The sequence below is a fragment of the Strongylocentrotus purpuratus genome, unplaced genomic scaffold (genome assembly GCF_000002235.5).
Source record: "Strongylocentrotus purpuratus isolate Spur 01 unplaced genomic scaffold, Spur_5.0 spur5_scaffold_9, whole genome shotgun sequence".
NCBI lineage: Eukaryota > Metazoa > Echinodermata > Echinoidea > Camarodonta > Strongylocentrotidae > Strongylocentrotus > Strongylocentrotus purpuratus.
This window is the reverse complement of record NW_022145615.1, coordinates 25,102,598-25,128,737: the sequence shown is the minus strand read 5'-3', so window position 1 is coordinate 25,128,737 and position 26,140 is coordinate 25,102,598. Positions and strand designations below refer to the sequence as shown.

General features: G+C 38.8%; 1 protein-coding gene across 2 annotated transcripts; it reads left to right on the top strand.

Annotated features, from left to right (window-relative positions):
• Positions 1–1,884: 1,884 nt before the first annotated feature.
• LOC575579 (Bloom syndrome protein homolog) lies at positions 1,885–26,079 on the top strand. Of its 2 annotated transcripts, XM_030977442.1 has the most exons (23): positions 1,885–2,039; positions 3,308–3,655; positions 4,216–4,307; positions 4,867–5,052; positions 6,889–7,020; positions 7,362–7,429; positions 7,872–8,221; positions 8,980–9,052; positions 9,875–10,047; positions 10,711–11,507; positions 11,855–12,040; positions 12,614–12,846; positions 13,468–13,566; positions 14,017–14,165; positions 15,008–15,145; positions 16,404–16,530; positions 17,441–17,636; positions 18,798–18,982; positions 19,317–19,473; positions 20,206–20,429; positions 21,344–21,527; positions 22,449–22,595; positions 23,286–26,079. In XM_030977442.1, exons 1-23 carry the CDS (start codon positions 2,026–2,028, stop codon positions 23,795–23,797), a joined length of 4,770 nt encoding a protein of 1,589 aa, XP_030833302.1. In that variant the 5' UTR covers positions 1,885–2,025; the 3' UTR covers positions 23,798–26,079. The 2 variants fall into 2 exon arrangements, with proteins under 2 accessions (XP_030833302.1, XP_030833303.1); XM_030977443.1 differs by lacking the exon at positions 4,867–5,052.
• The last annotated feature ends 61 nt before the right edge of the window (positions 26,080–26,140 follow it).

The window sequence follows — 26,140 nt, the reverse complement described above, 5'->3', positions numbered from 1 at the left end:
ATTATAACAAATGAAGAGAGGGTAGTGAGCACTTTTTTTTTTTTTTTTTGGTCCTCGAAAATTTAAAAATTTGCACCCCCCTTGAGCGCCAAAAGGTAAAAATCACGTGTTTTTACATGATTTTTTTTCTCAAGGGGGGGGGGGGGCGGCCCCCGGCCCCTCCCCTGGATCCGCCACTGGGGGATAAGAGAGAGAGACTCGGTGAAACCTGTCGTCGTGTACGTGATGAAATAATTAGCCCAGTAATATGCACTGTGGAGGAAGAGGTAGTGATTTTAAGGGCAATGGGAGGGCAATAGAGACGTATAGAAAGAGAGGGAAAGAGGAAACAAGAGAGAAAAAGGAACGGAGTTAGCGTATAAACATGGAAAATAGAGAAGTTCAGGGACAGGGCTAATATTTCTTGTCATGACCGTGAAGACCACTTAGACATCGACCGGAGGAGGAATTGAGGGCCTTGGGGTAAAGAGCTCAGCCTACCCCTTGAACTGGGAAGAAATTTTATTCTAGCGATGCCCTTGGTATTTTTTTATTTTCGAAGTTACACGCCGAGCAAGATATATTCCAGTGTGTTGGGTGATGTGATGTTTTGTGATGATGAATTTTATTCCAATCTACAGCGATTCGAAGAGAGCGAGTAAGAGAGAGAAGTGGACGAGGAGGGCAGAGAGAACAGTGGCGGATCAAGGATGCAGGCCGGGGAGGGGGGGGGGGGGGGGTCCTAACAACTAGTCTGAAAAGGGTTGGCCTCTTACGACAAGGTTTATTCCTTTTTGAGACACTGTCTTCCTCACTTTTTATAATACGTCCGTCTGATACATTGTCATACATTTGTCTATTTATATAATATGTATTTGTATCTGTTGATCTCTTGAGCAGGCCCGTAGCCACGGGGGGGGGGGGGGGGGGGGGGGAGGGGGCACAACATTTCCAAGATCGGTTGAACTTTTTTAGACCCCTCTGCAGGACGTCGATCAATTACATGTATGTGCCCCCCCCTCCCCCCCCCCCCCCCCCCCCAACGTTAAACTCTGGCTACGGCCCTGCTCTTGAGAAGAAATATATGAAACTGAAAATATCTTAGTAGGACTACATTGCCATCGCCCCCAGCAGAAATTTTATCCCCCATTGTATGAAGCAAATTTATGAAAATGGAGGGACGAAAACCTTTTCAAATCCTGATGACGCAAATTTGACTATTTGTTGGATTCATTCATGCATTATCTATTTGTTTGTTTATTTATTTCATCGGGTTGTCAGAACTTTTCGATAAGGAAAAGAAAAATAAATAGAAAGAAAATTACGAAGAGGCCGGGACGAATATTTAAAGATAATAGATCAGACATGGAGAATGAAGTTGATAGAAGGGAGGGAAAACAGGATAGAGAGGGTTTGAAATCGATAAGGGCGGCATACCGTATTGTAAATAATTTGAAATATAAATCTCATAACATTATATGCAGTTAGGGGCGAATCCAGCCGGCGGTGCGCGAGTCCGGATCGGGGGCCCAATTCCGTGAGAAAATATTTAGCGGCGAATCAGCCGGCGAATACGGGGGGGGGGGGGGGGTAATGAGCGCTATATATTTTTTGTTGTAATTGTTGCTCAACGGGGGGGTGTAGTGAGAACTTTTTAAAAAACTTTTCTTGTTTTCCAGGGGTGGAGGCCCGACTTCTTTTTTTAAAGGTAAAATTGTGGTTACCATCTTTGTTTTTCCTCTTTTTTTGCCAAGGGGTGGGGGAGGGGAGGGGGAGGGGGAAGGGGGGGGGGGGGGCACGGGCACATTCCCCCACCCTGGATCCACTACTGCGTGTATGCAGTGCACATGCAGAGCCTTGCCGCTCGATCGACTGTACTTTTGCACGATTTCTGTGCATTACAAATATCTGATATGCGCATGCGCATGATTTCTGTGCGCGAAAATTTGATTGAAACTCTGAGAAGGCCGGTAGATTCATCCATCTAAGATACGATATTATGACAAATTTTTCAAAGTCAATTGTGCAATATCAGGCACTAGGAAGATGTCAACGCATAGGTAAGTTTTAAATCTGATGTTTTGTCCACATATCAATATAACTTGCCGTTGAGATTGGTGTAGGCTAGCGCTAGGAGCTAGGCCTAGCCGGCCGGTGCATGGAACGTAAACCTGCCGGAACTTGGCCGTTGGCGCTGTACCGGTACGTCATGCATGGCTTGGGCATTGCGGCTGGCCGGATGGCTTGGCATGGCCAGGTTTGCACTGCGCCGCGCTGCCGGGCTTGATTCCACATCCCAGACGGTTAGACCTAACAAGTTAGTCCTAGACCCTATTTCTGTTTAGATATAAATCTTTAGTAGATTGGTGTGTGTGCCTGTGGGTGTGTGTAATTGGTTTTTTTTGTGCAGACGTGTATCAATCAGATATTATTATTGGACAGGACTCGCCATCCAAACAGTCAAAGTGGTAAGACGTGGTCGTGACTCGCACTCGAACCGGGGTCCAACCGAGTCGGTTTGTAGACATGGTACTGTAGATGAAGACAGATAGAGAGCTGACCTTACCACGGACATTGCAGCTGGCTAGACCAACTTACGTCTCCCTGGGATATAGATAGGTCTATATCCTGATTCCTGAATTTTGCAGCAAAAATGCATTAATTTCATATCATAATCTAACTTGTATTTGTAGAGTCTAAGCATATTTCTAGTTCAGCTAGTACAAGTTGTCTACTTCGTCACCACGCAGTCATCAGTGTAAACAAAATTACTAATTAGATAATCCCTTTTTTTTGGGGGGGGGGGGTATGGTATGGTGTCTCAAAATGATATGGAAGACTCATACTAAGTAGCCCTCTGTTCATCACACATAGCTGCATTCCTATCCTGGCTGTGTATGATTCTCAACATTTCAAACACCACTGTACAAAACTCAACTGATTTCACTCCAAATCGGTACTTTAGTCACAATTGATGACACCTAAATAACAGTGAAATACAATTTTTTTTCAACTTACTAATGTTAGAAAGAATAATTTCCAAATTCAAATTGTAAGTCTACTGTCAAACTTGCTGATCATCCACATCAGCATGATTGTGTGCATTTGTGTATTATAAGTATGTTGACTATTCATGGTGCAAATGCTGCCTATTAGCACGTTGTGCAGTGCTAGAGGTCAATACCCATTAGCATTGACTCTTTATGCTTTGCTGGAGTGCCTGTTTATGTGAAACATGGCATCATGGTGATCAGAATCAGATACATGTGAAGCATTTACCAGTAGACAAATTCTTAACCGTTATGCCCGCAAACATTCTGTCCAACAGAAACTTCAATTTCAAACTGTCGAGGAGTGCAAAGTTCAAACCACCAGCATCAAACCCAGCGCCCTCTGCTGCTGTAAGTCAGACATCGCTGAAAAACTTCTTTAAACCCAACTCGAGCAACCAGAGTTCAGGAGGAGGAGGAGGAGGAGGAGGAGGAGGAAATGTCAAACAGGACAGCAACAGTAACCATGGAAACAGCATCAGCAATAAGGCATCTGCTCCAGGTATATTCAGAGACCAGACGAATCTGATGACTTCAACCAGTAACGTGATGAACAACAATTCCCTTAAATCGTCACCCAGTCATGGAAGAAAGCCTGTGGCATCCGTCCAACCCTTCACACCAAAGTAAGTTTCGAAATTTGAGAGCTGAACCATTTTAATGTCATTATACCTCTCAAACTTGATATCATGTTGGCAATGTATGTACAACAGGGATAGCATGATTTTGATTGCCTTCTGGTTCTGCACAGGGTCTGCAATTCTTCCTGCATTGTGTCATTTGTTCAAAATGGTATAAATACTAGCTGCACTCAACATAGCTTGCAGTTATATGTGCCAGTAGGCAATTAAATGTACTCCTAAGAGAGAAAACAAAATTTTGTTATGCAAATACATGTACTGTCTTCTGTCCTAGTAATGTCTTCTGTCTTCAGTAATGTCACAAATTTCAAACTGTAGTATCTTGGTCATATCATCGACATGAATTCTTCTTTGAGAGAATTCAACTCTTTTCCTTATGATAAACATATATGTTACAAGTCATTTATCTAAAGAATATAAGTAAATAGATTTGCCTTATTTTATGAAAATGAGTGATGTCATTAAACGAATGTTACCACGTTGACTTATGGGAGGGTTGGACTATGAAGTAAACAAATTTTATTGTATTTCTGCACCCTCTGCAGTGCCAAGAGAAAAATGTCTCCTCCCGCAAACTTCTTTAACTTGGCTGATTTGTCTGACGATGAGGACTTTGATTTCCTTGAACCAACTATGCGTAAGTATACAGACTATGATGTCGCATTATTCCGTTATCGTGTTGTAGATGGACATGTAGTTCCCATCTCGTTGTGCAGTGAAAAGAAAAATGCCATTTATTGACAACATTTGATTATGAAATAGAATTTATTTTGTTTGTTTTTACATTGAACTGAATTACCATAAGTGTACACATATCTAAAAAACAAGTCATTCTTGTATTTTAAACCACATCAATGTGCCTTAATTGTCTGTTCGAGTTGATAGACTGAGATTTATTTTGTAACCGTAAGTTTTTAGTCTGCCATCTAATTAATTGGAATTCAGTGAAAACTCTAGTGGTTTGTCAAGAAATCATTCAACATGGCAGTTACTTTATTACTGTCAAACCTGTATAGAAAGTCCACCTCTCTATAAAGATCATATTTTTTATTTCCCTTGAAATTGGTTTCTCATTGAAATCTGTACTAAAGGAACATGAACTTAAAGACCACCTGCCTATAAAGACCACTGTTCATGTTTCCCTCGATCGGTCTTATGTTCAGGTTTCACAGTACTTCTTACCTTATTATCATTAGCTCCCAAGAAGCACTTTTCCTTTAAGAGTAAGCAGTCAAACTCAAACAGCAGCAAGTCTGTACCTCAAGACAGTCCCCCTGCCACCAAATCTTCAAGGACATCAAACAAGAAACCTTTTGCAGAGAAAGATAAACCTTACCCTGCATTAGAGAAAGATGGCAGTGACAGTGATGATGATATTATTGGTAAATATAACACACATTTTTGTTCATTTCAGGGAAATCCAACCTTGATAGCAAACTACTCTAGAGGAAAGCAGAAAAGGCAAAATGGTAGACTGGGGAAAGTTTTATTGAAATTGGACAACAAATGAGAAAGCTGTGAATTTTAAAAAGTTGTAATCGCTATACTGTATGTATGCACTCTTCAGATTGGCAGAATCAGAATTGCCTCTGTGATGTAGTGCTGGTCAACTTTCTCTTTCGTTCCAACTCTCAAAGTGACCAAAATATAAATTTTAAAAAAATGTATGAATCAGGTGGATCATTTCTCTTTAGCAGACCTATAATAATATGCTAACCATAATATTTATTGAGTAATGCCCCCAGGGAGAGGCATTGAGCAGAAAAAAACAGAATTTAATAATATTTTGTACACAACAAACAGGAGAGTTATCTGCGACAATTGGGCCGTATGCATAAAAAGTAGCAATTGCTTGCAAGCAATTGCTTCAAGCACAAGCAATTGCTTGTCAAGCAAAAGATCAAGCTCAAGCAATTGCTTAAATCCGTATGCATAACATTTTGCTTGTGCTCAAACCTTTTGCTTGCCTCCAGCAAGCAATTGCTTACGATCTTAACAATAGCGACGTCACGCCGGTGCGAACATCATTCATGGGAGAACAAAGGCGGGTTTCGCATACTAGTAGTGTATTCAAATGTCATGCGTGTGGGGTAGCCTTTCCTGACATGGCAGTATAACATTCCAGAATGACATATTTCAGAACAAAATGAAAAAAAAACACCGATACATGCACACACAAGCGCACACCCAAATACACTAACAAGAAAAATACGTATAATACACGTGACTGTACTGAAGGGATTTTACAAGTAAGGCAGACGTGTGTCTAATTTTCCGCTAAATCTGATAGGCCTACAAGTGAGAACATGGCGTCAGATGGTGAGAAAATTAATACAACTGACCAAGATCTTAGTACCCATTTGGTGGAGATCATCAAAGAATTCCCCATATTGATTGAGAAATGTCAGCTGCCGCAAGCAAAGGAAAAGAAAACCCTAGCTCTACAGCAGGCAAAGAACACGATCATGGCCAGTATTGGCAAGAGGATGGATGAAAAACAAATCATGAAAAAAATTGCCAACATGATTTATTCTAATCCTGTACAACTTTGGTTTTTCTCTAACGAGCATAAACATGATGCTTAACCGCGAACGTCCCGATTAAGCAACAGCTCAAGCTGCTATGACGGAGCTTGAAAAAACGTAAGCAATTGCTTATAAGAACAAGCAAAATGTTCGTTTTATGCATACGTTTTTAAGCAATTGCTTGATCTTTAAGCAATTGCTTGCGGACATCAAGCAATTGCTTGTGCTTGCTAGCAAAAGCATTTGCTTGCAAGCAATTGCTTAATATGTTTATGCATACGGATTCAAGTAAAAGGCTAGCACAAGCAATTGCTACTTTTTATGCATACGGCCCAATGTCACAATCCACTGACCAAACTGCCAATTGAGATTCGCATAGATTTAGTTGTCTCATATTTCAGAATTTGTAATCATTTTTGTGTGTGCTTTGTTCCATTTCATTCCCTTCTTCAATTGTTTGAATTTGACTTTTTCGTTCTTTCTCGTATTCTACGCTGATGAGTGAGAGATGAAGGGCTGTAGTACGTCTTTTATTCAGAGCTATCCTAGTATCCTATAGTTTTTCTGTTAATTTCAATTCAATACTTAATTGAAGCTACTCACTACTACTGTAATATGTTACTTTAACCTCATTCCCATGAGAGAAAATGACAGAAAATTATATCTACTCTCTTGCTTGCTGTTAATCTCCAGGTTCTGCCAAAAAATCTCAGAAGAATCGAGCTGTCATCTTGGATAGCGACAGTGATGGTGATGAGGAGTTTCTAAAAGAACAAGACAATGCCATCCATATAGACTGGTCCCAAACTCAGCCACCAGAGGAGGGTTAGTGTGTCTCTTATGATTTTGTGAGCTTAAAGGGATTGGGTATCTTTGTCTCAGATTCTAAACAAAATCCTGGATTTAGTTCAGGCTGCAACCATAATTATAAACCTTTAGGTCAGTCAGGAATCCCATGACGTTTAAAAAGCTGATCGCCTGCCCGATTATCAAGATATTTATGATTGGAATTTGATATTTCAAAAATCGTTTTTCCCAACGGTTTTTATAATGCTACATTCTATACTGATCTCATTTATTGATGGTCATAATGTTGATCTGTATTGTATCTGTACAAGGCAAGTCCCTTTTAATGAAAAATTTTGCAATTTATATTTTTTTATCAGTGTATACATATGCAGATGAAAGTGGGAGAGAGGACATCATTGATGATCGTGATGAGACGTGTATTGATGTAAGTATGCTATTTACTGTGAGCTAAATATATGCCATAATGAAGTCTTACTCTAGGATAACAATTTTTTTGGAATTTTTCACCAAATTTTTAGAGTACCAATCCAAACATGAATCTTAAGGGTATCCATTTGAAATTAATTCAATTGTCAAGAAATGTAACAACCTTGAAAGCATAGGAAATGTCTAAAAAGTTATCATTTTTCAATCAATTTTGATTTCTAATGACACCCAAAAATAATATTTGTTCATTGGAGAGAATTTGATTTGTCTAAAAAAATAGTTTAACTTAAATTTTTTTTTTTTTTTTGCATTGGTACATGTACTTGTTGTTATATCAGATGAATATGATCAATTTGATTTAGGTGTTTGTTTTGTCATCTATAAGTGCATTGCATTTTGAGGAAAATAATGGTGATTATTTTTTTTCATCTGTTCTTTAGAACGAACCAGCTCCATCACCAGGACCTGTAGCAGAGACCCAGTATGACTTCATTGATGTACCGTCCCCGTCTCCTCCTCCCTCGCCAACGGACTTCAATATCGACATCCAGTGGGATTCTTTTACCTCTCATCCTCCTCCTGATGGGGCTGAGGATGATGAGGATGCCTTCCCTCATCCGGACTCTCCATCCCCGCCCTCGTCTCCAGTCTTCAAACAGACCCAACACACTCCTCCGGCTAGGCATAAGATTAAGAGGAGGCTCTCGGAGGAGGAGGACGTCATAGCGATACCTTCATCCCAGGAAGTGAAGCTTGAAGAGAAGCCAGAAGATAAAGGACAGGCCCAAATGTGAGTTTCTATTAGATTTTCTGGTATGGATTGTGAAGTACCCGTATGCAATAGATTTTTATCTGATGGAGTACCGACAGTATGTGTGAATACTATGTGGTATTGTGTCTACAACTAGTTCAATGAATATACTTTGCCTAGGTGAAAACAATATTTACAAGTGAAAGATGCTCATATATTCCCAAGTAAAAGTTGTAGCCATTTGTAGAACTATTGTGTTGTATTTTTTCGTTCTCTGTAACTTCTCATGTACTTTCTTAATTTTAATGTATTTACCTTGTTAGGCGCGTTGAGCATCTCTTGGGGTGGATATGTGCGCATTATAAATGTTATTATTATTATTATTATTATTTATGCCCTCAATTTTGAAATTGTCTTTAGTCTTGCTATCCATTCATGGACACTTCCTGCAGGTCAATTCCTAGTTCAATACAGTGTTGCAATGATACAATGCTGTTGTTTCCTGTTAATTTGTGAATTTCCAAAGTCAGACAATTGTATCTCAATAAGGCGGATGAGATATAACTAATTTAAACTGCTATAATTTCTATCTCGGTTTAAAGCTTAATTCTCAAATGTATAAATGGGTCATTCTAAAAGAAAGAGACCCTTGAGAGCTTCTTCTGGTGCCTCTTAAGATTTGTTTTACATGTGTGCCCATACATTAGTAATATAAATCACAGTAGGATATATTATTTTGTTCCATTTTTATTCTGTATGAATGTAAATATGTATTCTTTTCCCCCTCAAACCACCAGACCTGCTGAAGTAGAAGTTGATGATATATCATCACTGACAATGCATCCAGCTCTCAAGCCACTCACTGCTCAGGTACATAGTATAAGATGTGGTATTAGAATATTCTTCTGTCTTTATAATTATTGAAATAAAGTTGTCTTAAAGCCTATCTGCACCAGTTTGGCCAGGAGGGATTAGACCTCCCTGCATGATCATTGACAAGTGGCTATCTCATCAACTCAGCTCTCAACAAAATAAGCAAAACAGGATCATGGGGGACCAACAGGCACCGATTGGGGAAGTTTTCTATATAGAGGGAGCAAGTAGCTAAAAGTAGGACAGTGGGGCTTTACGAACAGAAAAGAAAGAAAAAGAAATAGAGACAAGACCGTAGACTTGAGTTTGACCTGCCATGCTATGCTTTTATTATCAAATTTTATTGTGACACAATGTAGTGGCATACAAACATACTGTAGCATTCAACATAATTTACGGGTCATTGCTGGGAAAACTGAAGTTGGTTGAAGCTAAAAAATTCTTATCATTACACTAGGCCCTGTGTCAAAATAGTTGTTGTTGACTAAAGATTTAGAAGAAAAAAATGAAATTGTTATGCAATGCACATGATGTTGAATCAAGAAAGAGCAAGTGCACAAAATCAATTTATTTTAATTGAACATTGCATTTTATAGCTGGAATCAAGCTAAACAATGTTTGGCATTAGACTAACCATTCAGAAGCAAGTTAAAGTCATACATTGATGCTAACTGACTTATTCTTTAACTTTCATTAACAAAAAAATGGGAATTTACATGTGATTCTAAAATGAATTTGATTCAAGATCATTCAAGCAACAGCTGGTGTAAGAAGTCTGACTTTGAAAGCATTCTCCTTTTGCATTTTAATACAATATAGATGAATGCAGATGAGTTACAAGAGAGACTCCAGTCCTTAGATACCCTGCTCTATGACGTAATGGACAGGATCTGCAATACAATGGATGTGTATCTCAGGTCCCTGCAATCAACTACCAAAGATCTTGTTCCACCTCCACAACTAGCCACCCTCAAGCAATTATCAGTATTACGGTGAGCTAACGCAAAACAATTTTACACTATATATATTTTGAATATAGTCGGAAAGGAAGCGAGTATGAGTTGTAACATATCTTGCATATGTATCATGTGCTTTATAGATGCTTCAGATTGTGTCATTTGCATATTATTTCTTTAACAGAATCCTGTCAAGGCATACCCTGAACATTTTGACGTTTAGTTTACCAATAATTGTTTGCATGTGCAGTCTGTGTGTGTTTCTCAAATACAAGTGACCACGAACTATATATACTCCACCTTTTGCATATATGTGTAGTTGAAGCAGATTTTTTTCTTCTAAAGCATAATATCGGAGCTAACCCTGAAACCCTTACAGACTTTAGACGTTTAACTTACCAAAATTTGGTCTGTACAGAGTCTTTGAAATTTTGAAAAGAAGCAACTGTGAACTGTAATATGTTAGGGTTAGGGTACAGGGTTTATGTGTATACATGTGGATGTACCAGATTGATTTATTAGCATGATACAAACATAATCCTCTGAAAGTTTATTCTATGATGGGTGAGATAAGATTGGTCAAAGTCATTAGGCATAAATGTACTAAGAGTCACAATGTGTAATGTGTAATTGACCCTGTCTATAATTTTTTTTCGAGTTTGATATGTTTCTCAATTCCTTCAACCTGGTACCATGTAGGAAGCGAGTGAAGGCCAAACAGAAGCAAGTGCAATCAAGACAAAAGCAGAATGGAGCACTCGCGTCAAAGTCATTACCTACACAGGCACAGCTCACCAATGGACCATCAGGCCTATCCGCTGCCAGCTCAACTATGAGCAGCACTGGACGAAGTGCCAGTGACTTTCATGATCCTTCCTTCGATTATGATCCACCAACCGTGGAATATGGCAATAGAAATGGTTATGATTCCCATGAGAGAAACTTTGAATCAAGGTATCAACAAGCAAGCGATGAGGGGAGGAGTTCTGGAGCTGCTAGCTCATTCCAGTTCAAAACCCCATCCTCAACTGTCACACCAAGGAGCGTATCAAGTAAGAGGACATCACTGGATCAATCAAACTTCTCTGGAACTGGAACTGCCTCTGGGACTAGTTTCCCAGGTTTCATGAGCTCCTCCTCCTCTGGCTACTCCTCTCCTGGAGCCAACCAACCAGGAGGGGGGACAGGGAGTGTCTCCTCCCCCTTGCCTCTCGGTGGAGACAGCTTCTTCGGCGTTGACGATACAGACACTCCAGGCTCCAGTGGCTACCAGAGCCGGACTTCCTCCAGCTTCCAGACTCCAAGCACTTTTGGAGCAGGTCGGTTCGATACGCCACAGAGTATACCTGACATCAGGGGTAGGTCCAGCTTCGATCAGGAGAGGTCTGTTGATGATGGCTCCAGTAGACCGGGGATGATGGGTTCTGGAACAAAACGACAAACAGCAACCCAAGCTCTCTCGCAAACGGCTATTCCATCATCAAACATGAGTGAAGGTATGTATACAGCATAGCCTTCACCAGGATATCATTTACTACACATGCACATTTAATAATTAAATTGTACTATTTCATCCAAATCCTAATTTACAAATATATGAAATTCTTTAAAAGAAATCAACATGTAATAGGTAGCAGGTTTTATAGGCAGGTTTGCTTTTTCATGAAAATTTCATGTTTTGCATCATGCTCGTCAAATTTGAGTCGGATTTTACAAGAAGTGGTCTCAGACAATCCCTTCGTTTAATAAACCTCACGTCACAGGGGGGAAAAATTGTGATAATTTTGGATGACTCTGTAATTAGCTTCATACCCAAATGCCTGTTTTTTTTCTTTCTTGTCAGATATGAGTGAGATGCCACCAGAAGTGGTCTCTGACAACCCCTTCAGCGGCTACAACTTCCCCCACTCCAGAGAGCTGCACAAGGTCTTCAGGAAGACGTTTGGACTTCATCAGTTCAGGGAGAACCAGCTAGAAGCCATCAATGCAGCCTTGCTAGGGGAAGACTGCTTCATCCTAATGCCAACAGGTAATAATTTTAAAGCCCATCTGTACTAGTTTGGCCAGGGGGGATTAGACCTCCCTGCAAGGTCACTGACAGGTGGTTATCTCATCAAATCAGCTCTCAATTAACTTAAGAAAAAGAGGATTATGGGGGACCAACAGGCACCGATTAGGCATTGTATGCTATATAGAGGGCGCAAGTAGCTATAAGTAGTGCAGTAGGGCTCCTAGAGCAGCAGATGCAGTGACACTGCCTAAAACTTTTTTTGAAAGGCAGAGGTTATTATTTATAAGCATGTAGAATAGATTGTAGAAGATGGTGAAGTCTTGTATTATACATGTAGTTTATGAAATGTAGTTTGATGTATTTTCATCTTGATAATTTTGGTGACAAAAAGTTTGAACTATCATATTCTGGCAATCATCAGTTTATCTTAAATTTATTAGTATTGTAGTTTCTGTTTAAAAACGTTTTCCTGATGCATGTTAACTTCCATGTTGAAATGATTTGACGTTTAACTAATTTGTATTTGAGCAATGTTTACCATTCTCCTTTATCTGTATAAACATTTGGTGTGATTCTATCACTGTTGTACAGGTGGAGGTAAAAGCTTGACCTATCAGCTGCCCGGAGTACTGACCAAGGGTGTGACCATCGTGATTTCCCCCCTCAAGTCTCTCATCCAAGACCAGGTCCAGCGGTTGGTCTCTCTGGAGATCCCTGCAACCCATCTATCGGGGGAGATGGCGGGTGCTGCTGCCGATGGGATCTACAGACAGCTCTGCATGAGAGACCCTGTGGTCAAGATGCTGTATGTCACTCCAGAAAAGGTCAGGATTCAATCCCACCCTTGCAGTCATGTCTCCATCTAATTGTCTATATTATGCAGTTCATATTCTTTTGCTTGTTCTATTAAGTATGGAAGGTTCTGAGGGAGGAAATAATATTGATTTGGATATATTCTTGGGTATCTGCCCCCTGCACAACCATCCTGAGATTGCTATCATGCTGACAACTACTAGCTGACAACTACCAGCTGACAACTACTACCATGATGACAACTACAACAACTTCGGATAACTAACCTCCAGACAATTATCCTTGTATTCCCAAGGGGGGGGGGGGGATCTGTTAGAGGGGAATAGTTGACTTGTGGGTTATTATCTACGAGTACTAGAAGGTTGTTTTGTATGGGGGGGGGGGGGAGGCAATTGTCCTTAGTGGGTGGTTGACGAGTTGTAGTTTAGGAGGTAGTTGTTTGGATATTCTTGGGATGATATGGAGCGAGGTAATGTTATCTTTCTGATTATTAATTTTGTCATTGTTATTAGCTTAATCCAGGAACCAACCGGTTCTCGTCAGCAATAGGTTAAGATATTCATAGGTTTTTGTTGAGAACATGTAAATTAATATTTTGAACCTTTTGCATTTTCTATTCCTTGGACACACAGATCAGTGCCAGTCAGAAGCTACTATCAACCATGGAGCATCTCTATACCAGAGGGTTACTCTCCAGGTTTGTCATTGATGAAGCACATTGTGTCAGTCAGGTCAGTAGGAAACTATGATTTTAGAATAACACATCAAGTTTAAATGAATGTTCAAGCATTGGCATTAACTGTTAAAAGCTCCTTATGTATCCTTTGAGTCATACTTTTGAATAGATGTCGTACTTGCAAGTTGCATGTTTGTATATTGGATGCCAGTTTCTTCAAGCCTGTCTGCACTAGTTTGTCCAGGGGGGATTAGACCTCCCTACAAGGTCACAGATAGGTGGTTATCTCATCAAATCAGCTCTCAATTAACATAATAAAAAGGGGCTCATGGGGGACCAACAGGCACCGATTAGGCATTGTTTGCTTTATAGAGGGCGCAAGTAGCTATAAGTAGTGCAGTGGGGCTTTAAACTCCAAAATGTATCAGTGGAATTTTCAGTATGACTCTATATGTTGAACCACTTTTAATTTTTTCTTTCTTCTCTTCATCAAACGATTATACAGTGGGGTCATGACTTCCGTCCAGATTACAAACGTTTGTGCAAGCTGCGTGAGAAGTTCCCTGGAGTGCCCATGATGGCCCTGACAGCCACTGCTACTCCTAGAGTCAAGACGGACATTCTGCACGCACTCAAGATGAAGAAGCCCCAGGTGTAAGTAGTGTTGAGTCATTGCTTACCAATGAAACCTGTATATAAAGACCGCTCAAGGGAAACATGAAAAATATTCTTTATAGGCAGATTGTCCTTATGAACAGGATCCTACAGTGTAGATTTCCATGAGGAAGAATCGTCAATGGAAACATAAAAATGTGGCCTTTATGCAAAGGTGGTCGCTAAAGCAGGTTTCACTTTATTGGTTTTAAATTCACTGGAACTATTAACCATAATATTTTAAATAACATCTAAGTTTACGATAGGAGCACCATGATTTTAATCTTGAGTATGAAAGTTTAAAGTAAAACTTTTCCTAACGCTATCATCCTTAATGGAGGCATTTCATCTCCAGTTGTTTCTTTGATTCAAGTGTGGTTAATGGGTAAGTGGTATGGATTCCTTAATGCTCCAAATGGCCAGAGCCATGAATGCTATTCAAGAAGGTTATATTATATGCAGAAAACAAAGAAGACATCATAATGCAATATTTACATCTGTTGTCAGTTTCTTTACCTCTATAAGAAAAAAAGTATGTGTGTATGTGTGTAAATGGACAGACGTGTATCAATCGGATATGATTATTTGCATCTGGGGACCGACCTTTAACGTCAACATCCGAAAGATGTGACTCGGTTTCGAACCTGCATCCTCGGCTGAATCAGTTTGTAACTTCCATTGTTAACTGGATTACAGGCGCACGCCACAACGGCCCTTATGAAACATTGCTGCCATTTTGTATTTTTGTGTACCGGTAGATATAATGACATAGAAGATAGAAAAAGTACCTCCGTACCTACTCGTCTTATTTTGATCGCCGTTTCCTCTTGAACTCTTTACAGATTAACAAGCAGCTTTGATCGTAGTAACCTGATGTTCAGGGTGGAGAAGAAGCAGCCCAGTAAGATGATAGAGAATATCACCAAACTCATTAACTCACAATTCAAAGGGAAATCAGGAATCGTCTATTGTCTTTCCAGGTATGACCAAGTCTCTTTTCTTTGTGGGTGATTAGATACCATGTCTTGTGGGGTGTTGCAAGAAAGTTGCGATTAATAATAATAATAATAATGAATAATAAATTTAATTGCAAGTTGACAAATTTGCAACTGATATTTGCAATAGATTGCAACTTGATTTTCTTGCAATGCCCCACTAGTCTAGGATTTTATTAGAATTAAGTTAAAGTTAAGTTTTGTTCTTCCCCCCTCCTCCCCCCCCCCCCCCCCTCTTTTTCTCTTAATTGGGCATTGCAAGAAAGTAGAGTTGCGATCAATTGCAAATTTACAATAATTGCAAGACTTATGCTCGATTTAGGGGATTTGCAATTGATTGCAACTTTCTTGCAACACCCCATTAGTGTCTTAATCTGAGCCCTGTTTCATAAAACTTGTTATCAACAACAAGTTACAATACCTGTTATAGGCTACTGAAAGCGTGGCATTTGATAATTGGGAGATCGAATTGCTCATAGAAATTTAGCATTTGTTATAGATAACAAGTTTTATGAAACGGGGGCCCTGGTAGACAACGCAGTAAGATGATAAAGAAGATTATTACAGTAACCTTTACCGTCTTTCACTTCAATACATAAACTGAAAATCATACATAGTCTTACAAAGTATCATCATGTCTGTTGAACTCAACTGTTTTTGTCTTTGTCCGTTTGCATTGATTTTGGGATGTAGGTAGTCATCTAGGTGGAAGAAAAACACAAAAAGGCTAAATTACAGAAGACGTCCATCTTGAGAAACACATCTAGTATTGAACTAAAATACAATGAGTGAATCAACTGAAAGGGAAAAATAATTCAAAAGAATATTTATTTTAAAAAAAATAGAAAAGAAGAGAAGTGGAAAAACAGAAATAAGAAAAAGGGTACTGTATGCCCTATATGCATACATGCCAACTGTTCAGATTAAAGAGGAACATTCCTCTATTTGGGAGAAGATAATTATCATTTTAATGCAGGTGTTCCTCTTCCTGTACAAATTTGTCTGTAGTATTGAATAGAAGAGTTAGAATTGTTCCTCTTTTTTTTGAAAATAGCATAATTTGTACAGATTTCTGATTTTCAAATGTTGGCATGTATGTATATGTAGCTTTAGTTTAAATTACCTATTGTTAATAGTGATTTTTTTTAAACTTCATTCAGTTATTTATCCTTGTGTCTGCTGAAGGAGAAGATGCCTTATTTCATTATATAAACTTTAGACAATGCTCTATACTACTCTACAGGAATGAATGTGAGAAGGTTGCTGATGATTTGAGCAATGCTGGAATCAAAGCATCTCCGTACCATGCTGGACAGAGTGATAAGGAACGGTCAACCGTTCAGACCCGATGGATCAATGGCCAATATAAGGTAAAGCATTCTACAGCAATGACAATCAGGGACCCGTTTCACAAAGCCTTCTTTCAATAACAAATGAAAAAAATCAGTGACAAATCTGCTGATAACCAATCAGAAGCAAGGATTTCAGTAGCTTATAACAAAAACTGTCATTTGTCACTGATGACAAGTTTTGTGAAACGCTCCCCAGGGCCCCGTCCTATGAAGACCGGTCCTAATCAATCGCAAGTCCTCTGATCTATCATAATTTTACAGTCCCCTATCTCTTATGTACACAGTTGCAATTGACATCAATCACAAATAAACTGCAATTAATATCAACTCTTTATAAGATGGGGCCCAGGTGTGAAAATAATTGACCTACCGGTATTGTAGAAGTTGTTTTGTATTCTTATGCTATTTATTTCAGGAATATGTATTTTAAAAATAACCAACATCAAATGAAGAAGATGCTGAGAGTGATAAAAATCTGGAAAAATGAACCAATGAAAAAAAGAATCACCCAAAGGTGCTCATCAAAGTACTGAAAATTAACCTGTTTTGATACAAAATTACCAAATTTCCAATGATGTTGCTATTGATATACATGTAAGGGCCACCTATTTACTGTGGGCAATGGGTCTATAAAAAGAAACAGCCAACATTCAATATTACATTTTCAGACCAGATACGTTGATGAATTATGATGTCAGCTCCAATCCGTACTTAAAATGAAGGGGGGGGGGGGGGGGGGGTGGTTATAGGTTTTAATTATATTGTATGTATTATGATACTCTGAATGCTGCTAGTGAAGTACAATACTCTATGTAAAGTTGATTTTCATGCTTCTTGATAAGCAAATACTGTCCAACTTTAATAGTCATGTTTGAATTGACCATCTGTGTGTTCTTAACCTCTCCTTATGAACTCGATTTCCCCCCAGGTTGTCTGTGCAACCATAGCGTTCGGTATGGGAATCGACAAGGCGGACGTCAGATTTGTGATCCACTACTCCATGCCCAAGTCCATCGAGGGTTACTACCAAGAGGCCGGCAGGGCTGGCCGGGACGGAGGGTTAGCGCACTGCGTACTCTACTTCTCCTATCAGGATGTGACTCGTCTTCGACGTATGATAGAGAGTGAGTTTTGTGGTCTTGCTTTGACGTCTTTTGTTCATTATACCGGTCCTTCTCAAAATTGCGTCTATAGAGCAGCATTTTTCTACCTGGGTGCGACCAGACATCTCTAGGGATGCCGCAAGAGAAATTTAGTTACATCAGAAAATTATTTTGAAATAATGTCGATTTCTTGAAACACCAAATATTAGAAATTTCTAGAGTATGTAATTTCATAAGGAAATAGCATTTTAAAGATAAAAAGTGTACTTATTCCTCGCTTGCATGCATCATTAAGAAATAGGATGATTTCAGGCAGCAAAGTGGCTAAATACCGTCATATTTTGGCAATGAGATACCCAAATATCATTCTATTTAACAGCAAGGTGCCCTTTACAAGTTTCATACTGATGCACAAGAAATATTCTGTGATGAATTTAGGATTTGGGTGACACAAAACTCTTTATTTCTGAAAAGGCTGCTGTGACTGAAGAAAGGTTGAAGATCGCTGCTATAGAGTGTATGTTCGATTGGTTCTTTGCATTATCTGCTGATAGCCGGAATGGCATAATCTCTATGTAACAATTTGTATGAATGTCCATCTGTCTCTCAGCAGATGATATGGTAATAAGAGTTCAATCAACACGTGTCACTAAGTTTTACTACATCAGGCATTTTGAATGAAACTTGACAAGTCAGATTTCAAACTTTACTTGTTTGTTGCAAATCATATTGAGTACACTGAATGAGATCCAATTATATATTTTTTGATTTAGTATTTCAGAAAGAGAATTACTTTTATTTAGGCCAGTTTAAGAAGAAGTCTAGAAAGGGATGACATCAATAAGAAGATTTACAGAACAATTAGTGACTGTTTTTACTTTGAACAGTAATCTTCAACAATTTTTTTAAGCTATGACAACTTGCAAGAGACATTTGAGCAAATTCGTTAAAATGTGTATGTTTATCCCTTTCTTTCTTGAAATGTTCATGAGCTTTCACTCTGGATCTCTTTTCCTCTTTGAGATGATATGCTTCCACCAGGTTCAATTTAAAAAAATGAAAATAAATACTGGATATGGTATTCGTAAATGGATCTATGCATAATTTGGCTACTTTCATGATGTTCTAACAAAAACCCTATGGATGATACCTTTAATGTCTACTCATTTTTTTATTCTACAGAGAATGGTGATAACTACAATGCCACCAAAGTCCACGTAGACAATCTCTATGGCATGGTGCAGTACTGCGATAACAAGGCGGACTGTCGTAGGGTCATCATGCTCTCCTACTTTGGTGAGACGGGATACGACCGAGCGATATGCAGACGCCGTAGAGAGACTGCCTGTGATAATTGCCAATCAGATGTACGTATTGCTTCTGTCCTGACTCTTTTTAAAGAGATATTTTAGATCTAAAATTTCCCATTTGTTGTCACTACAAATATTCATTGGTTAATGGATGTGCCTACCTGTCTGTGTGTGGTGAAGACATCTGCAAAATAGCAATTAAAAGTTGCAAATCAATTTTTAAAAACTTTATTTAAAATAATTTCATAAAAATGTGATAACTTTCAGAATATAGTCTCTGGCTTCCCCTTCCCTGCGCCAAAACAAAACATAAATCATAGAAAGGGGCTTTCTTATATGAAATAATTTACTTGATACTAATTTTTAAATATATTTATCTCTTTTCAATCAGGCATTATTTGTGGATGTAGATGTGACTGAGGAGGCCAAGTCGCTGGTTCGGTTTGTGGGTGACGTGAGCGGGCCTTCTAACAACAGGCAGAGGTACAAAGGACCACGCCGCGGCAATAATCAGTTCACTGCCAATCACTATGCGGATGTACTTATGGGTGAGTCCAAAAATCAGTTGTGTTTTGTAGAGGAATGCATCCCTGATGACAGTTTTGTAAAACATGACTTCCTCAGACTTGATATAATAGTATTCAACAAAGATATGGGTACTTATACTTGGGACTTCAATGTATTAAGATCATTTATTTTGGAGGATGGATTTGTGTGTGTGTGTGTGAATCTGGACGACTTTTGAAAATCTCAGAAATTTCTATTAATTTATTTAAAAAAAAGAAAGAATTGGATCAAGTTCATATTATGAACATTTTGATGTGGTAACAAGATTTTATGATCTTTGACCAAAAAGAATCTGAGGACGCAGTCACAAATAACAATAATGGCAAATTTTCGAATTTTTATGTCTGATTATTGTAAAAGGAGTTTATTTGTTCCCTGTAACAATTCTCTTTTCATGTATTGAAGCAACCACCTGGTACTCTGATATTGAGATACAATTATTCTTGCTGCTATTATGGCAATCAAAGCATTCAAAATAATTATTTCACTCTAGGTACTCTGTAACAACACATCATGGGTCAAAAGTAATATTTGTTCAGAAAAAAACTAAATAGTTTACATACCGTATCAGGCAAGTTTCAAATCCTCAATTTCATATAACCAAGGTCTCTATATTAGAGAATCTTGCACCTCAAGTGTTTGGAAGGTGATATGTATTTGTAAGCTCCTTCCAAACAGTCATGATGTGTGTTTTATCATGTGTGACCCATCAGGTGGCAACTCAGCCAAGGTCAACCAGAACGGTCACAACAGCAGTCCAGCCTATGGTATCCTCAAGAAGAAAGACTTCCAACGAGGGGACAGCGAGAGGATGATACGGAAGCTCATCATCGCGGGTTACCTTCGAGAAGAGATGTTTGTAGGAGCCCATGAGCAGGCTATCTGTTATATCAAGTCGGGCCAGAAAGCCTTTGATCTGCTCAACGGAAGATGTAAGGTATGTATCAAAGTCTCTCAAGGGTTCTGGGGGGCATTTCACAAAGACTTAAAGATCGACTTAAGTTGGACTTAACTATGGCAGGCCCTTCATGCCACCGGTAGCTCTCACCATTGGTCTCTCAATTATGATCTTTAGATAATATTTTTTCCTTCAATAATGAACTATCAAAAAATGTAAATTCTGTAGAAATCAATGCCAGGAATTTTTAGAGGAACTAGTGGCATGAACAGCCTGCCATAGTCCAACTTAAAGTCGATCTTAGTCTTTGTGAAACACTTCCCTGGTGTCATAGCCATCGTTGAGTGGTATAAGATTTTGACGGGAGATGAAAAGGACATAGGTTCAAACCCTAGCATGGCACCAATATCCTCTGGCAAGCACTTGTCATCACCTCCCACTTTAGATACAGGTGTAGGAGTTGGGTTTTCTGGTTTGTTCCTCATAATGCTCTAAGGGCCCAGGAAGAAAGTTGATGATTTCAAGAAGCACATAGAGACGTTCCAGTAGTCCTGTTCTTATCTGCCACCTATCTGTAAAAGAGCTGTAAATGTTGCTACTACTTTAGGCATATAATGCTTTCAATAGCAGCAGATATGTAAGGGGACTACCAAAGAATGCTATAAATATGCTTCCTTTTATTTGACTTTTTTACTCTGCTGGGACATAGAAAATACAGTTGTTACCAATACTTGGCAGGTATGAGCAGTATCTGCAAAATAGCCATAAAATTAACAGCTTGTGCAGGGAAGTGTAGCTTTGAGGGTCTTGGCCAAACTTTGTATTGCATGTTGGGTCACCATAATGCAAGGGGGTATTCATAAATGGAAGTGATACATTATTTTATCTACCTGAGGATTATTTCAATGATACCATCACACTAGTGTTCCTATTATTATTGGTTCTCCTTCTAGGTCAACCTACGGATGCAGGAGAGTCGTGCCTCACGTGCCATGTCTGGTAAAGCACCCGTTGTATCATCGGTAGCTGCTGCTGCCAAGAGGGACGACATCCATCAAAGACTGCTGGATGATCTACGAGCCACTTGCAGGACTCTGGCTGCTGAGAACAACATGAACACTGCCAATATCTTCAATGGTGAGTCTTCTGAAGTGACACTTCAGGCAGTTGTAAACCTTGTGTACTAAGCTGATGAACTTTGTCTTCAGGATGGTTTAAAGACCCACTGTACTACTTGTAGCTACTTGATCCCTCTATATAGAAAACAATGCCTAAGCAGTGCCCTTTGGTCCCCCATGATCCTCTTTTTTTAATGTTAATTGAGAGCTGATTTGATGAGATAGCCACCTGTCTGTGAACCACGCTGGGTGGTCTAATCCCTTCTGGCCAAACTAGTACAGACTGGCTTTAAGTCAATAGAAATTAGTTATATGACTTATTTACTTGTGGCAGTTTCAATTCCTGAGGAGGGTGCCATTTGAGGCATAGGAGTTGTGAGTTTCAGAGTAAGTAGGTTGTAGAGGTGTCGTGGTGGGGTGGATATGTCACCGGACTGTGGATCACAAGGTCTGCGGTTCAAGTCCCGCCGCAGCACCAATTATTTTTGGCAAGACATTAATCTACATTTGCCACACTCAACCCAGGTGTTAAATGGGTACCCGGTAGGATGCAAAATTTAATGTGGTAAGATGAGCAAATGTGCGCTTGTAAATATAACGCCTGGCTGGAATGCTCCCCGGGGAGTGGAGAATGTGCATACATTGTGTGCGGGTAAGCCTGAATCCAATGACTGGGGTAATAATATATATCTGTAAAGCACTTTGAGAGGGCCTGCGGTCCTGAAAAATGCTATATAAGAACAAATTATTATTATTATTATAGCTGCCAACCATCCCTATTTTAGGCGAGTGGTTCCTATTTCCGTGCGTCCAAATTAGTGTTATGAATCCTATATTCCTCTAGTTTTTCTACAAACATCTGTACAAAAGCATGCAAAATGTAATTAAAAATATGAAATGTCTGATTTATGATGCAAACCTCACTTTCTTTGATTGCTAGATGCAACATTGCGGGAGATGACAGAGAATACTCCATTCACCATGGAGGAGTTACTCGATATCACTGGAGTGACCGAACCCAAGGCCAAGAGATGGGGCCAATCCTTCTTACAAGTCATGTTCAAGTACCTGCCTGAGCTTATACCTGGTAAGTCTATCTATCCTCTTGATGGATGATGCAACATATGCCCCTGGGGTGATTGCTCCAGGCTTTTTTTATTTTCCAAGGATATATGGTAAGGGTAAGGTATAGTGTTGAATTTGATGTTGAATATTTTGTTATGGTGTAGAAGAGTGACACAGAGTGATTGCCACCAGAGCAGGTGTCCTATAACCCACCAGTGTGTGGGATGGTGTCTGCTTTAAAGATAGTGTCTGCTTTAAAGAGGGAAAAAAAGTTGTAGAAAAAATATATAATCTTATCTTGTATTCATTAATTGTGTAAATTGTGATGAGATTTGTGATGTAAGCTTCTTATATACAGGAAACTTAAGGGATTCCCCTCCCCCACACAGCCATTGTTGATTTCAATTTTTTCTTTTCTTTGTCAAAAGCACTCTCTTAAATTGATATTGAAGCTTCTTTTTTATGACCCCTGTTCTGATGAACAAAAGTGATAACCCCCCAAAAAAAAAATTTAAAAAAAACGGAAAGAAAATGAGTCAATATGTTGTGCTACCAGCTTTTACTGGGATAAGTGGAGCTCTCTTGGATGTAGAGAATATAGAATATAGAGAAAACTGTTTTGAACTATTTACATTCATTCACGTTCCCGACTAGTCGTAAATATATATTTTAATAAAATCCCAAGCTTGTGTTCCCTTTTCTCCACCTACAGATGATGATATGCTGGAGGAAGAAGCCTTTTCAGGTACATCTGTCCCGGAAACATCCCCTTACTTTAACAATGGAGGAGGAGGAGGAGGCCAGTCCGCTTCCAAGACCAAGAAGGACCGGAGTCGTGCCAACCGGAAGCCCAGAGCTCCCAAACGCAAGGCCAACGCCCAGAGCGCCACCAAGGCCAAGCGTGCCCGGGCTGCCTCCACAGCTGCTGCGTCCGGTGGTCAGGGAGGGGGCTACTCAGGAGGGGTAAGCCCCGGGTGGCTGACGACTGCCACCGGTGGGGGAGGAGGGGGCAGCGGGATGAGTAATAAACCAGCGCTGTCAAAGTTCAAGTTTGCTGGAGGGAAAGGGAGAGGAAGAGGAGGTGGAGTAGGGAGTGGTGGTGGTGGTGGTAGGGTTGGTGGGGTTGGTGCTGCTGCTGGTGGTGCTCTAGGCTTCATGCCAGACCCTAAGATGAAGAAAACAAGGAGTTTCCTTGGTCCTAAAATTGGACAGTTTATTGGCTAAACTCTTAAGTTTTATTGGTGGAGGACCAGGAAGAGGAAGAGGTGGTTTTGGAATTAGTAGTGGTAGCAGTGATATTGGTCTAGGCTTCAAGCCCACAACCTGAGATGAATAAAGCAAGAATTGTCCTTGGTTCTGGAGTTGGATAGTTTTTCTGTCAAATTTTAAGCTTATAGAGGTATAAAGGAAGTAGAAGAGGAAAAGGAGGTTTGGGAAGTGGTGGTAGTGGTGGAAGAAGTGGGGCCAATGTTAATGGTGGGGTCTAGGCTTCAAGCCCAGACCCTAAGATTAAGAAACCAAGAAGTTTCCTTGGATCTGGATTTCTTTTTAAACAGTCATGTTCAGAGGTACCATTTTAATTGCCTGAATTCTAGTCCTATCACCTTAGCTTCATGCAATGCAAAACAAAATGTATGGGTCTCCAAGATGTCCAACCCTTTTCAGGTTAATCGATAAGAGCAGCTGGTATCCTGCTATATTAAACAAATTCATGTGCTTACTATAATTTTCTCAATATTCATTCATATGTTTATCTATAAGTCGTAGGTACATTAACATCACATATTGGAAGTGTCATTTGGTAAACGTTTAACAAGCTTTCTATTGTATTCAGTGACCAAAATTTCCTGTAGGTGTAAACACGTGTGGGAGCGTCAAGATAATGATCAACACGTTATTCAATAATTGTTCCAGTTTTGTTCCACACCGTTTGTGTTATTGCTGCCTACATGTTTATAATGCTTTGTAATGAAGTAATGCAGTATTTCCCATGAAGCTTTGATATAGTAATATACAAATAAATAAATGGACGAAGTAATTGTGCTTCCAAAACTTACTTGGGCATTGTCACCTTTGCCTTTTAGTACATAAGAGTTTGAAAATACTGCCAGAAAAATTAAGTGATTTCATCAAACTGTGCTAAACTTATGATGATTAATGGATCAGATTTATGGTAAAACAGTATTACAAAATCTTAAGAAAGGATGACAAAAAAGCAAGGAAAAATTTGAGATTTTAAAGACTGTAAGTAGATGCTCATCAATGTCAAAGGTACATTCAAGTAATCTTATTGTGCAAGGTAACTTAGAACTAGTTAGACTGCCATTTATACTGTCAAAGGTCAAAAGTTGTAAGTATAGGATTTTTGTTCTCATTGTGATATTCAAAGAATAATTCAAGCCATGATCTTAAGTGAACTTAAGTGGAGCCATATTGGAGACACACTCGCATTTCAATTTTGTCTTGTATATTTTAAGTTTTTATATTTGGGTTTCGTTTTCATTTTCCAATAACTGCAAATGATTTCTGCCCCTTTAGCCTTTAGGCAAACTGGTTCACTGCCTTCATTTCAGCCATATTAAAAAATGCTTGGGAAAACTTAGACATTTCAATGCACAAAGTAAGTGAATATGAACATAATACATACTTTGAACTGCAATTATTTTATAAATACCTGTAACTATGTAGAACTTTACTGCCTGCCATGATAATTGTCACAGGGTATTGTGATTCCAGGGGCACTACCATATTTTCAATATTAAAAAACTTGAATGTGTTAATTCATCATCTTTTTAAAAAATGATATGAAATCTCTTTGATTGAAATTGAAACCCTAGATTCATTTAATCAAGATATTTTATTGATAATTAATAATTTAAGAGCATATTTGTACAACATGTAGAAAATATAAATGCATTTGGTTTAGAAAATAGTCGCTACTGCACTTGCTAATCATACATGGATATTAAAATCATTGCAGAGCTGTAGCTTGTGAACTTCATTTATCAAATAAGGATATGTAGTAAAAAATTGTAATTCTAGTTAAGCTTACTATTTGTATCTTTGTGTAGCACCCTATTAATTTTTCTAAAAAGCTAAATTATTAATTTGTGACTTTGTTCATACTTGCAAGGGTCAAACAACCATCTTTTATTACATATTTTTAGTTGAAATTAATGTTAAGCTTTTAATATGTACTGTAATTCCAAACTGCTTTTATGTGCATGTGAAAATATTCTACGAGTTCCGTTTCTCTTGTAATTTAAACTTCAGTTGACAAAGTCTAAGCAATTGTAAGAAACAATTGCTGGTAGGAACAAGCCTAAAACAGTAAAGTTGGGCTTGTAGCCCAAAAGCACTACGTGTAAAGTGTACAGTGTACAGATCTATATTATGTATATTGTGTTTATCAGTGGTTATTTGTGAAATATTTATACATGTTTACAAATGTAGTTTTTTAGAGAAAATATCAGTGAATGTTTATTAAAAGAAATGTCCTCAAAGTTGCGTGTAGTTTCTTTTCTTCCTTTGCTTTAAAATTTCTTTTTACATGATGAAACTAACTTT

Excerpts from the sequence above, each read along its gene's own strand:
- LOC575579 (XM_030977442.1), top strand. Across the intron at positions 7,430-7,871 it reads GTGATGAGACGTGTATTGAT|AACGAACCAGCTCCATCACC; the intron begins GTAAGTATGCTA and ends TCTGTTCTTTAG. Across the intron at positions 22,596-23,285 it reads CCTGCCTGAGCTTATACCTG|ATGATGATATGCTGGAGGAA; the intron begins GTAAGTCTATCT and ends CTCCACCTACAG.